A 13,612-nucleotide genomic window follows, 5' to 3' on the forward strand; every position below is an offset into this window, starting at 1 on the left:
GGGAGAGCAGTCCATCCCGTCTGTCTCAGCATGGGCTAAATTGCCCTGTGCAGATGTTGTTCTCTCCCTGCTGTCTGTTTTGATCCTGAAGGAGCAGGTTCATAAATACCATCTGGGGATCCTAGACTTTCTGGCCCATATTTCACTATCTGCAAAGTTGAGTTGCAACTCTCCGCTTATCTCACTTCTTTGCATTTTTAGAAGAAGCAACCTGAAGTTCTTGAAGAAGAGGTTCATAAGAAATCTGCCGCAGTGGAGGTGCAAATATCCTTGTGATGCTTGAGATCTGCTAATGGAACGAGCTCAGTGCTGTGGAAAGGCGAGTGATTATTGCTATCTCTCATAGGCAGGAAAGCAGTGACAAAGGGAGAGGGTGTGAACAGGCCCACACGTGCTAGATACTATTTCATTTGCAGCGGGAAGGTGTTCCTATGACTTTGCAGTACCTGTGCACCCACATAATCGAACCCATCAGTGAATAGTAAATGATAGATTACTGGAGCTTATGATAAGATTTGCTTAATATCTACATTTTTATTTTTGAGCCAAATATGGTGGGGCAGGCGTGGCTGTATTCATGCAAATATGCTATCACCTGTAATGCTTTTAGAATAGCCCACAGTCGCATCTGTATGAAGTTAGTCCAGTGTGCCAGCAAGAAAATTCTACTGAGCTTTAAGGATGTTTTCCTATCTCAGCATTGCCATGCTTCTGCAAGACACACGACATAGATGAAAATGAGGGTGAAATTGCCATCCATGTCTATTCTTCCAGGAAGCTGGCACGTCATAATTTACGACCGTTTGAACCCAACATAAGCCGGCATTGCCCTCTGCATCACATCTTGGGCCAAGATGAGCATTAATCTGGCTGCACAGGGTACTGGGTCAGGGAACACTGCATTAATGCAGTAGAAGGAACTGATTGTTTTCAGCCAGATCAGTTTGCTGCTGCAAAGTAGGGGAGAATTGAGAACGAGCAGCAGGATGTGATTACAGAATGATTTGTGAAGCTGCAATGTCAGTCTGGAACCCATAGGCATTGTGTGAATATTTCTTCAAAGGAAGAAGGCAGTGCAGCCAAGGCAGGGATTCTTTTTAGCAGAAGGGTTTGGTGGTGTGAAGAGTTTGCATGGTGATGTTCTGGAGAAATTATTTTGATATTTGCTTGATCTCTGTCTCAGCCACTGAAATGTTTAGACATAAATCCAGCAGCATCCTAGCAAAGATGGAGGAAATTAGGCAGATTTATAATGCTTTTAATGGCTAATGAGGAAACCCACTGTGTCCCTTCCAGGTTATGTGTTTATTGGCAAGGAGGAGGAGAGTCAAGTGTTGTTCCTTTCTCCTTCCCTCCTTGCTGCAATTTATGCATTTCAGATCAGAACTGGGGAGAAGTCACAGAGCACTGTTGTATCTGCATCTGGCTGTCTGTGGCCCTGCAGATGCAGGATTGGAGAGGCTATATTGCTGTCTTCTCACGGCTAAGTGTCTCCACCTCCTTCATGAACCGGAGGCACAGCTCCTCCTGCCATGGCAAAGCCACGCACTGCACAGCCACGGGCAGTCCCACAGCTCCTTCCACAGCCTGCAGTGGGGACACAAGCAATGAGGTGTTACCCACAGGAGCTCAGACCTCTAAGATTTTTGGAAGCTTGGCTGAGCCTTGTGGCTAGTTAGTCCCTTCTTACCCAAGGGCTCATTCTGGAGAGCAGGGAGGTTGGAGGCTGAGCCCTGTTGTTCAAGCAGGGGCAGGCTTCATCTCTAAATCTAAAGCGCGCTGAGGCAGACAGAAGGCGGTTTTCGTGATGGAAATGATGGCCAAGTCTTGGGTAGCATGTGTGAGGTCAGTCCTCCCCCAGTCAGCTCTGCTTTGAGCTGTCTTGCTATGAAATCCCTTTTCCATTAGGATCTTTGTGCCTGATCTGTGCTCTGCTGACTGCCTGGGCCTGGCAGAGCAGGTCATGGAGCAGGAGAGAATTGCAGTGCACTACTGCAGGCTGTGGCTATCAGAAGAACCTACTCAAGGAAGCTTTGCTCCATGGCTTCTTCCTCGTTGCAGACTAAAATCCTGCTCTTGGGTGCCCCCCTGACCCTCTCTGATGTTTGCTGACTTGTGACCTTTGGGGCTTGGAAGAAAAGGGATTTGTGAGGCATATATAAAGCAGAGGTGCTTTTTTTTTTTTTTTTTTTTTAAGCTGTGCCTGTATTGATGGAGGCATTTAGGAACCCCTTATTTCAGTGAGACTATTACTCTGAACACCCCTGCCAGCAGCCTCTGCTCCTTTCCTTTCCGTATCACAGACCTGCTTCAGTGTCCTGTCCCAGGGGTCATCACAGTATCCTCGATAAAGCTTCAGCTCTTCTTCATCAGCTTCTGTCACGGTGCTGACGGGTACAACCCCAGCAGGGAAGTTCAAGACATTGTACAACATCGTGGAGGAGATGGCAGCTGAGAGAAGCAAAAGAAAGACTGCAGGTAGCCACAGCCACCTATATTCTTTCAAACTTCAAGCATGTTCCTTAAGCCCCCTGAGAACTAGCCACTTCTGGGAGGAGATACCCCAGAGGGATGGTTGTGTGTGAGTCCAAGTCCCACTGCACAAAACAACTGTCACCAAATTACTTGATCTACGTGTCTGTCACCGTCTGCCAGTAACACCCATAAAATGCTTAGGTAAGCAATAAAGCTCCCCAGCTGCCCCTACAGTGGGATGCTTCTGTCCAGTCACAGCCACAGCGGTCTTCTCCCCTCCTGGTGAAGCCTCAGATTCACTTACTTAGGAGTTTACCGGGGTACCCCGTAGTGAAGGCTGGACCCAGGACAGGGCAAAGAATGACATCCAGCTTGAGTTCCCTCCACCTGGCGATGAACTCTGTGCGGTACACCTTGGGGAGGAGAGCAGAGATGACATGGAGGGCACGTCAAAACCTGGAGCGTCTCCGCTTCTTTGGGCTGTGCACCAGGCTCTCGCATGCCTGGGGGAGGCAGCAGCAGGCAGATGAGTGCGTGAGGGGAAGAGGCAGGGCAAAGGCAGCACCTGGTTACAGCATTTGTCTGCATGATGGCGGAAGTTTTCCATGATCACAATGCTACCAGGGAAGGTGGGGAGGTCAGCAAATGTCCCTGCCCTAAAGGCTACGTACAGAGCCTCTATGGCCCAAGTTATTGTGGTCGCTTGCTGCTGATTTCTCTAAAGCAGGACCTGCACTAAAAGCCTGTGTGCAAATGCCCTTCCCTGCAACACAAGGACAAACCATGGTTAAATGGCTCAAGAGTGAGAAGTTGGTAAGAAAGACCCCTCTTCAGCAGGGGTCCATGGAGCATAGGCATTTGGCCATGAGCAATGGGTAACCCATAAAGACCATCCTGGGTTGACCAAAAAGCCCAGCTAGCCCAGTCTTGCCTCTTGTTTGTGCCTTTCCTTCCGTCTCTCCTCCTCAGTATTCCGCTGCACACCCCCTTTCTTAAATAGTGATCCCCAAAATCCTCTCATAGCATGATGCTGGAGAGAAGAGTCCTCAAAACATACCATTATTTGATGCTGATGCTTCCACATCTCCTTCACTGACCTGCAAATGGAAACCACAGTAACATTTTTAAATTTTAAGAGGAAGGGATGGCTGCTTAAATTATGCTCTGAGTTGATAAGCCCCAGTGATTTTAGCAGTTATTCAAAAGAGTGCATCTCTCTCAAGTTCTCTAAAGTTTCTTTTGGGATTTGGGCAACTGTCTGGGAGAGGTAGAAAGGTTTCTCTTGTGAGGCTGGGTTTAATACTCAGCTCTGCTGCAAGCTTACTCTACGACCTTATCTAAGTCCCTTAATCCCTTGTGGATCCCAAACTGGCTACAAGAGGGAAGGGCTTGTATCAGACTGCCTGAGGCAGTTGCAAAACAGACACACCTTTGGCATGTTGAAGGAACAAGAAGGCTGCAGCCTCTGAGAGAGCTGGAGAGAAAACTCGTTTGTGCTGGAGGGTATCTGGATTCTTCATCAGTATCTTTACTGCTAGTTCCTCTTTGTAGAGGATATTGAAGATGGGATGTGGTGGATATGTCATCTAATTATTCATTACATAAAACTTGGCTTTAGCTTTGAAAGTGATTTTCTTAAATATTTTGTAGCTTGTCTCAGGCCCTGTGATCTAATATGGGGAATCACCAAAAATAGGGCTGACAGAAACCATCAGAGGCCATCAGAATGTTTTCCATTCCCCACCCAAGGTGGGCCCGGTGGGTCTAAACCATCACTGACAAGTGTGCATCTGGTTCCTGGGACACTGCAGTGTCCCCCGGGGATCCTCTCCCAGAGGGAATGCTTCCTGATGTTCCCTGGCTGTAATGTTAAGCCTTTGACTTTTGTGTCCTGGTACTGGGAGATGCAGGACACAGTTTATTGCTTCTCACCTTGCAGCAGCCCAGAGCATGTTTAAAGACCTGTGGGAAGGCATGATAATACTAGAGGAGTGGGGAGAGGTATACCCAAAGGCTAAAGTGTAGTCCAGGACAGAGGGACAGCCCCTCCAGAAAATGGGTCAGAGTATGTCTTGAAGCCACTGTCCCCCACCCCACCATGGGTACCTAACTGCAGAAGGTACAGGTCATTTCTACAACCCCCCTCTCCCCCCCTTTCCTAGCAGGCGGCTGAGGAAGGTGCTGTCTTACCTCATTCCACACAAGGCACTCAGATAGTCAGCCAGGCGGGGAAACTGAAAAGAGAGAGTCCTGTTAGGGTCAGGATGTGGAGTGCAGCAACTTGTGTCGTCTTGGGAGACTTCCAGTTGCAGCCCATCTCTGTCCCTGGGGATGCTGCTCTGACAGTGAATGAAATTGCTTTAAAGTCTTCCTCATACTTCTCATTCTAGTTTGTTTCTGACTCGGTTGTTGGTTCCTGATCGACTTCCTGCAGCCCAATATTTCCTTCTCACAGAAGCAAGTCACCTTCTATTATTTTTGGTAAATACAACATTTTTTACTGTGTTACCCCACAGAAACAAGACTTCTGCAAGCACTTTGGTTGTCTCCCACTCACTGCTATCTTTTTGACCCTGTTAGCTGAGAGCAACCCAATTGGACAGAAAGACAGAGGAAACAGGATGGAGGGGAGAAAGCCTACAGAAGGATACTCTCCTGGCGAAGGGGCTACAGTTAGCATCAGGCCTTATTAACCATGAGGAATTCCCATGAAAGTGAGCTCTTTAGGAGGCCTCAAACACCGGGATAGAGCTTCAGACTCCAGTCTGCCTGCTGCAGTGTTTCCTAATTGCATGAATCAGTAGGAAACTGGGCACTGCTAGGTCCAGTGTTTGAAGAACTGCTTGCTGTGGGCTCTGCATTATTCTTTTACAGCTATTGGCTGGTCCTTTTCTCATTTCCTTTTGCATAGATAAATCCCAGCAAGACTTCAGAAAAGACCTTCCAAGGTGGTAGCGTTTGCCTTGATCTGAAATCCCAGAATTTCCAGGTGAAGGCATCTCCCAGTACCAGCACCCTTTCAAGCATCACAGAGCCTTGCTGACACTGCTCTTTGAGCATGAGACCAGGGACTCACCAGAGGTTTAAGAATCAGAGCCAGCAGCTTCTTCACCAGTGTTGGGATCCTGTAGCAATTCACCTGTGGTTTCAAGCCTGGATCTACAATATTTCCTGTGCTGAGAGACAAGAAGAGTAGGGGATCATGCCAGAGAAGCCATTTGCCTTATCTCAGAAACCTGAGTATCTCCTGTTTGGGATGGAAGAGAGGAGCTAATTTTACTCATGCATGGTGTTTATGGGCACAGGGATGGAGGTGTTTTACGGCACTGCTGCCAGAGGATTCCTACTTACAACAGATCCAAACAAGCACGGCCTCCATCAGCAAAAAATGTCTTCAAAAACAGTTCGGTCATGACATAGTGGATCCGAGGTGGAGCAAATGACACCAACTGCACCAAAGTACAAGATTATGTGGCAGCTTGGGGATGTAAATAACTTCCAAGGCCTGACTGTGGAAGTACTTCAAATGCAGAGCAGCAGCCTCTCAGGGCTCGACACATCTGTGGAGAGCCCCAGTTCATCCCTTTCCTATATGTAATTGTTTTTCACTGAGGGCTGCTCAGCCCAGCTCTGAGATTTTTCCAGAGCCGTTTCCTCTTCCTCCTATTCTAGGTGATCAGTGAGCCAGAAACTGCACCAATTTCCACTGTGTCCCAGCAGAACTGATACCTGCTCAGACACAGAGTCAGCTTGCTATAAAGATCAGGTAGCCTTAACGCGCTTATTACAGATAGATCTAGACTGAGAGGAAGGTATTTTCCATCCCCTGCCCATGGCCCTTTTCTTTTCTCTCAGTGGTCTGGGAGATGGCGCCCTGAACATTGCGGAGGAAGGTGAGCAATGGCTCCCACAGCCCTAGTGGGGAAAGATAGATCTAGAAAAGGCCAGGGAAGCCTTCCAGGGACAAGACACAGCACATTTACAGAGCCTGCTGCCTGGTCTGGGTCACTGCTGTAAGGAGAGCAGAGATGGATTTGTTACAGCCCTAACCCATTTGCCAGTACAAATTTACTAGTCGCTTGTGCTGTTTCCCCATGAGAGGGCAGTGCTGTAACACCCTGGCCAGGTGATGTGCTGGCCTACAGAGTGTGACTGCGTTGTGCACGTGGATGTAGTAACTTTCACCAGAATCTCTATTACCTTAAATTTTCCCCACACAGTTATCCTTGGCTAGCCCATGGTCAGATGGGTTTGGGGGTTATATCTACTCTCTGAAGAGTGATTGCAGCAGAGAGAGACAAAGCTGGAAACACTTTGCAGGGAAGAGTTTGGTGAGGTTAAGCTTACCTCATGCCCCGCTGCCCGCAGAGCATCCCTCGTTTCACACACTGCCCGTCTCATGCAGGGAGGGAGCGGGAAGTAGCCATCTGTGTCATAGTACCCAATCCGGAGGGGAGCAGAGCTTGAATACACCTGAAGGAAAGAAGCCACCAGGTAAAGACTTCCAACCTTACTGGGCCTAGTCCTGCCCCCATCCTGAAGCCCACTGCAGAAGGGCATAAAAGGTCCAGATGTTAGCAAGCTGCTGCTTGTGGTTTTTACAAGTTACCCTTTCCAAATATCCAGTGCCCCCCCCCCTTTGACTTCAGCCTCTTCTTCATCCCTCTCTTCAGCTAAAGCACAGCCACTCAAGACCAGCTGGTTCAGTCATTGCTACAAAGGATGGGGTTGGAAAAACCTGAAGTTCATCTGCACAGAGGGAGAGGAAGTGTCCTCAGTCAGGAGGAGATTTGCTGCAGGAGTTACCCAGCTTGTCCCATCTTCCTTTAAAACTCTCCAGCTTTTTGCTCCTGATGATCTCTTCCTTCCCCACCCTTTGCTGGGGGTCTCTCAATCCAATATCCCACACACCAACTGAGAGGCAGAAAGAATAGCTATTTTTGTTGTTAACTGTTCTATTTCTAACAATTACAATTTGTGCCTTCAAAGAAAATTAACAATGTTACTGGAAACCTATACTGCAAAAATTTGTGGACCCTTAAAAAATAGGTGTGCTGAGCAGGTACTTCTTCCCTGGTGCTCCATGGGATGCTCAGAGCTGGCTGGACACAGCACCGTCCTTCCCTTTGTCTGTCCCATGCCCTAGTGTTCATGACTGGCTTTGTAACTCCACAGTGCCAAATTCCACCTCAGACTTCTTCTGAATCACCCCTGAAGAACATGAAATAAACAGCAACCTTTTCATGTTTTGACATGAAAGCACCCTCAAGAAGACCAGGGCTCTTTCACTGAGGACTCACCTCCTCGTTGAAGGGGATGGGGGGCACAGTGGGGTCGAGCTGGAACATCTCCTCGCAGAGCAGTGCTTTCATGCACAGGGCCAGGCTGTCCACGTCCCTTGCCATTGGCCCCAGCGCGCAGAGAACTGGAGAGGGAGGAGAATAAACGTCCACTTTAAGCAAGCGGGTGTGCCAAACACTGGTCTCCTCCGTGCGGCCAAGCTGGCTGCAAGGAACAGTCAGGCAATGAGGTGGGATGTTCCAGAGAGCTTGGCTTGATTTTGCCCAAAGTGTCTGTGCTATGGGGAAAGGTAAGCTCAGGGCAGCTGCAGGGAGACTGCTGTTTGCCTTTTTGCCAGCTCATCCATCTGGCCTGCCTCTGTGAAAGCGAATGCTATAAGAGGCACCAGTCCTTCGCATCTATTTAAGGAGGATCTAAACATCCCCGATAAAATAGGATATTGTCATCCTCTGCTTTATGTGCACAGGCGTATAAAGAGCTGATCCTTGAATTGAAGACAAGCAGGTTAAATAGACAAAGCAAAGACAGGGAATCCCGCCTTTCTGTTTCTACGGTAGGCCAGTAGGCCTTAGAGATGACATCACTAAGGTGACCCCAAGGAGCTGTGGCAGTCTACACCTGGGTATGCTGAACCTAGGCCAAAGCCTCATGCTGTCCTATGACGTGGCCAGGCACAAATAAACCTAGCCTCTCCCTTCCACCCTTCCTGCTCTTGACAGCACATGGAGAAAAACAATTCTAAATTCACATACCTGACAGGATCCCATTGATTGGGTCGCTTGCTCCAGACAGGCTGAGGGGGGAAAAAAGTAATAGTGAGATATTCCCAGGAGGTCTGAACGGACAGCGGGATCTTCAGTTCAGAAACTGAATCAGAAAGAAATTTTTGCAAATATTTGGTGTGAGCTGCATGAAACAGAAAATCTTGATCAAAATGAAAAGAAAATAAACCCTCAACAAATCTTAGTTTTGGCTTAACTAAAAATGTTCCATTTTGGAGTCATTGAGCCATTTTAGACCCCTTTTCCTGTTAACTCTGGATCAGCTTTACAATGAAAACATGACCATTTCCAAGCAGAACCTAATAAGGCTGCCTCGTGGAGTAAGTTTTGAACAAAGCTGGTATTTTAGGAATTCCTCTCTTCCTCTAATTCCTCTCTTTTTCCCCAGTGAGTTTGACAATTAGTATCAAGCCCTCCTAAACCTCATTTTAGGGGCAACTTCACTGTTTGATCCAAATAAGTCTCTTTCCATCTCTAATTCATGAGTTAGACTTTTCTTTCTTTGGTCTCAGGGATTTAGGGACTGAAAGACAGGCTGGTCTGAATTCCCATTCCCTCACCACAGAAACGCTGTTCTATGTGACAGACAGCCATCCTGTTTGCTGATCCATCAGTTTGTTGAACCAGCCCCAGTTTGTCCCCGATTGCAGTGCATGTAGGACAAGGTACCTGTGAGCTCCGAGGGGCTCTATGTGCCTCAGTGAGCAGCAACATGGGTTTTCAGGCTCCTTGCGGAGCAGGCAGGGCAGACTCCAGCACCTACCTGAGCCTGTTGCTGGTGGGTTTGAGCCCGCACAACCCACAGAAGCTGGACGGCAGGCGGATGCTGCCACCAATGTCTGAGCCAATGCCCAGGATGGAGCCTCCACCTGCGATCAGAGCTCCCTCCCCTCCGGAGGAGCCTCCAGGGCTCTTCTTGTGGTTGAAAGGATTCAGGGTCTGGCCAAAGATGGCATTGCTGCAGTCGTAGCTGAGGAGAAGAAAACCAGCAAGCAGACTGTCAGGAACAGCCTAATGCCTTGACTTCGCTGGCTGTTCCTTACAGCGAGGCTGGATGGCACAGCCAAACCCCTCCACCTTGTAATCCCTTTGGGACATGGCTCGTTCCCATCAGAAAGAGTTGGGAACTGAGGCACAGGCTGATGTCACAGATCACCGTGTGTGGGCAGGGAATCAAACGGGTATCTGAGTCCCAGCACTGTGTTCAAGCTGTCTGCTGTGGGTTGTAGTGAGGAAAACGCAGTTCTCCGTCCCATATATTAGTGCACTTGATTTCTTTCATTGTGTGTCTTTTCCCCTTAATCTTACATAAAAGCTATCTTCAGCTGAACTGTGATTGTCCGCAGCTGATGGGATGGGGAAATCAGCCAGGCAATGTCTCAAGAAACACACAGAGCTGGGTTTTAGCTTCAGGAGCACAGGCAGAGGAGAGATTTCTAATGAGGTACTACCTGAAGAGGGATTGCGGCACATTGGTAAGTGCAAATGGGATGGCCCCCTGTCTCTTCAAAACCTTGACTAGGACGCTGTCCTCTTGCACCAGGCTGTTCAAGAACTGCACAAGCCCACAGGTCGACAGATGCCCCTGCAAAGAAGAGAAATGACAGCAGAGAGGGTCAGGGCAGTTCCCCTGCAGTTTCAGCCTGCAGTTTGGGAAGGAAGATCTGGTATCCATGTTTTGGGTACTAATCTGCTCCCTACTGTGTGCCCTCGCACAAAGGGCCAAGGACTCTTCGTCCCAGTGGTGCCCATGGCAGCAAAGGGCTGCCAAGCACTTGCAGGGTTAAGGCTTTTCCTAAAGCTGTCCTTGCTCCTTTCCATGCTATTTCCATGCTCCCCTGTCCCCGATGCATCTCTACAGATGCTCTTCCTTTGCCCACTATCTCAAGATCAAACCCAGTATCGTGCTCTCCAGAGGTTGCTAGTACTGAATGTTCAGGGAGGCAGTATAAAACCAGGCAAACAGAGTGTACTCCTTTCTTAGTTATTCTTGGTGTATGGGGCTTGCTTTGGGCTTGAGCACTGTTAGCTGCATTGGTAACTCAGCATGGAGCAGACAACCCAACAAATCAGCTGAGGAGTCTGTGGTCTTTAAGGCCGGTCCTCATCAGGGCTTGTCCAAGTGACAGGGTCACTAGTCCATCTGTTCTGAACACAGGTTCATTGCTATGGGGCTCAGTGGCCAGGCTACAGTGTAGCAGGGTTTCAAGGTTAACAGTTCCTACTGCTAACAAGTTTCCAGAAGCCGAGCCTTGCTGTCCCTGCAAACCTCAAAGCATAACTTGCATTATGGCCCAAAGGCTGTATGTCCCAGGCTACGTTGTCCCATGTATCAGAAGAGAGGTTGGGTGTATAACTATTCACCCCTTGGTTTTGGCTGATGGAGGCCCTGGGACAGACTTGCTGATGCAGTTAGCTTCCCTTGCTCAGGGCTTCTTGCATTCAGGCTGTGGACACACATCCTCTTCTGGCAGCTAAACTGCTTGTGTGATGGCTCCCTGGCCTGCTTCTGCCAGCATGAGCAAGGTTAGCAGAGATCTGTTCTTTAAACTGCTCTGGCTTAGCTTTTTCTGTTCAAAGTGAAAGCACTCAGAAGATGCTGGGGTCAGCAACTTTTTAACTGCTAGGGCGGCAGCTGCAAGGAGATGTGGGGCCATAGCCTCAGACCAGCAGGTTTCCTGTGGTGTAAGCAGAAGGGGATTAGGCCCCTTTCCCATCCTTTTGTGTCCCCCTTACCTCACAGCCCACCTAACTTTGAGCCTAACTCTCAGTGGGATGCTTCATGGGCACAAAGGGAAGCACCTTGTGGCCAATGTGATCCTTGATGCTGATAGGAATGCCATAGAGCAGCCCTTTCTCCTTTCGCGATTGTATTTCCTGGAGTTGCTCCTCACACTCTAGGATAAAATGTCGCAGGCAGTTCGTCTGCTGGGTGACTTCCAGGGCCTTTTCCAGGACACATTGAGAAAGATGTGTTAGTTAAGAACAACGTAATTACCTAGGTGCATTCAGTAGCTACCTGGATCTGCAAAGCTCAGAGCTAGTGGCTCAGGATGAAAGATAAGCCCTCCCTATAGCATCCCAGCTCAAACCCTTTAAAAGCACTATCCAGTGAGAGGTCTGACCAAGGAGGAGGAGACAGAGACATCCTTTCTGTTTCATATCTATCTTCTGATATCTACTATATTAAAGACTTGCCATAATCAACTGCTTCAGTAAGTCTCCTCAACTCCACCAACCCACACACCATGGTGTGGGGAATGTAAGTGATTTGCCCTTCATGCCATGGATAGGTTCTCACCTTCTCTATGTAGGTGTAGAGGACTGTCTCAGGGGACAGGGACCCTTCCTGCAGTCTCCTAGCAAGCTCCACCAGGGGCAGGGATAGGATGGTACCAGTCTGGACATGGGAGATCTGCAAGGGGAAGAAGAACGGGTTGCCAGGACAGCATCTCCAGGTACCTGAGTCAGGGCCTGTGCCTTGGCTCAGAGAGAGCAAGTCCCTTAAATTTTGTCAACGCTTTCAACTGAGCTTGCTGGAAAGGCAGACTGACTGTTTCAGCCGAAGTTTGAGCTTTTCTGTAGACCTTGATGGCATGAACACGGTGTAAATCACAGCGGCCCAGCTGTCCCTTAAGGCATAGAAGAGCTTCATGCATCCACTGCAGCAATGGACAAGGCAATGCATCCCATCTGAGTCTTCCTCCATGCACTGTGGCACTTACCCAGGTGAGGGTAAGTAAAGGTAATCAGGTAAAGGTAAAGGTACCCAGTAAAGGTAATCTCAGCTGAACAAACACCAGTGCTAACGAGCTGGTAATGAATTCCTTGCACACAAGTCTCAGGTTATAGAAGTCTCCTTGTTATAAAAGCTATAGAACAGTGATCTAGGAGGAAGAGATGGAGAATAACATCAGCAGACCATCCTGCTGTGACTCAGACCCCCTCCCCCCCGTCACCAAGGACGTATTACCTGTTCTCTGAAGTGCTGAACAGCCTTTTCCATTTTTTTCACACCCTGATCCCGGGTCCTCTGAGCCTCTTCCATTTTCTCCTGGATCTGCTGCTTGCCCAGCCATTTCCAGACTGCCATGGTTGCAGCTGAGCCACAGAGCAGGGCAAGAGCAACAGAAGGACCCACCTCCCTATCTGGCAGGAGCTGTCTGAGCTGTTCCTGCATTGTAATGTGGCCCTCTGGTCTCTGGGGACTGAGTGAGAAAGAAAAGCAAGGCAGGCGCAGGACAAGTTAACTCCCTCCCTGAACCCGTCCCTCTTCCCACCACCACTATCAGCTCAGAAAATGGTTTGAAAGTCCAGTGCCAATCCCTGAAGAGCTGCCTTCAGTGAAGCGTGCAGGGGAGAATGATTGGCTGGGAAGTGGAGAAGGTGAAGTTTGCATGGCCAATGAACCTCTGGGGTGTGTTGGGCTCATACTGGCTTTCTGGACTGTGGTAAGATCACCTCTGGGAGGGAATAGCTGTGGGATAGCTGAAGAGAAGAAGCAAGGAAATAGCTTCTCTCCTGTTTCCTGGGCAACCTAAAAGGACGATGGGAAATGGGGAAAATCCAGCTTGAAATCACAGGATTTTCTTGCACAGTGATGGTGACGGGGATGGTATGCCCAGAGGACTCATACATGTTGGGTGCCCATCAACTCCACACTCCTTAAGCCTGTGCTGCTCCCAATTCAGCCTGCCTGTGAGATACAGCTCAGCACTGCCACGATATCTGCACACACCACAGGGAGAGGGTGGGTCCACCCCATTGCAGAGTGTGCTGATATTACTTTAGGAGTGGAAAATCCCACAAGGTTGCAGCCTGGAAGCAAGCCATTCCCAATAGACAGAGATGGCTTCCTGCTGGCTGATGTCCTTCCAGCAGGAAGCAGACACCTCTTGCAACAACCTAGCTGACATCAGCCTCGAGTCAAAGGCCACGGTCTAGCTGTGATCCTCTCTAATTGTCTTGGACAGTGGGTCCCTACCCAGAGTTCATGACCCTCTGCTCAGAAGGGTAATTTAAGTAAGTCCTCTGTAAGACCCTGCAGGGCTTTA

At 48.9% G+C, this 13,612-nt stretch overlaps 1 protein-coding gene and 1 long non-coding RNA gene across 2 annotated transcripts; one reads left to right on the forward strand and one right to left on the reverse strand.

The window, feature by feature from the left end:
* Positions 1-180: 180 nt before the first annotated feature.
* Positions 181-5,553, forward strand: LOC138068047 (uncharacterized). Its single transcript, XR_011142599.1, has 3 exons — positions 181-319; positions 2,304-2,478; positions 5,387-5,553. It is a non-coding gene; the product is annotated as an uncharacterized lncRNA (long non-coding RNA).
* LOC104143615 (vitamin D3 hydroxylase-associated protein) lies at positions 514-12,755 on the reverse strand. The gene is made up of 15 exons (XM_009674205.2): positions 12,532-12,755; positions 11,860-11,973; positions 11,361-11,504; positions 10,010-10,143; positions 9,322-9,528; positions 8,529-8,569; positions 7,776-7,900; positions 6,823-6,948; positions 5,827-5,924; positions 5,552-5,651; positions 4,666-4,709; positions 3,533-3,572; positions 2,780-2,888; positions 2,306-2,451; positions 514-1,587 (listed from the first exon to the last, which is right to left on the reverse strand). Exons 1-15 carry the CDS (start codon positions 12,736-12,738, stop codon positions 1,462-1,464), a joined length of 1,761 nt encoding a protein of 586 aa, XP_009672500.2. The 5' UTR covers positions 12,739-12,755; the 3' UTR covers positions 514-1,461.
* Between the last annotated feature and the right edge of the window lie 857 nt (positions 12,756-13,612).

Source organism: Struthio camelus, chromosome 8 (assembly GCF_040807025.1).
Source record: "Struthio camelus isolate bStrCam1 chromosome 8, bStrCam1.hap1, whole genome shotgun sequence".
Taxonomy (NCBI): Eukaryota; Metazoa; Chordata; class Aves; order Struthioniformes; family Struthionidae; genus Struthio; species Struthio camelus.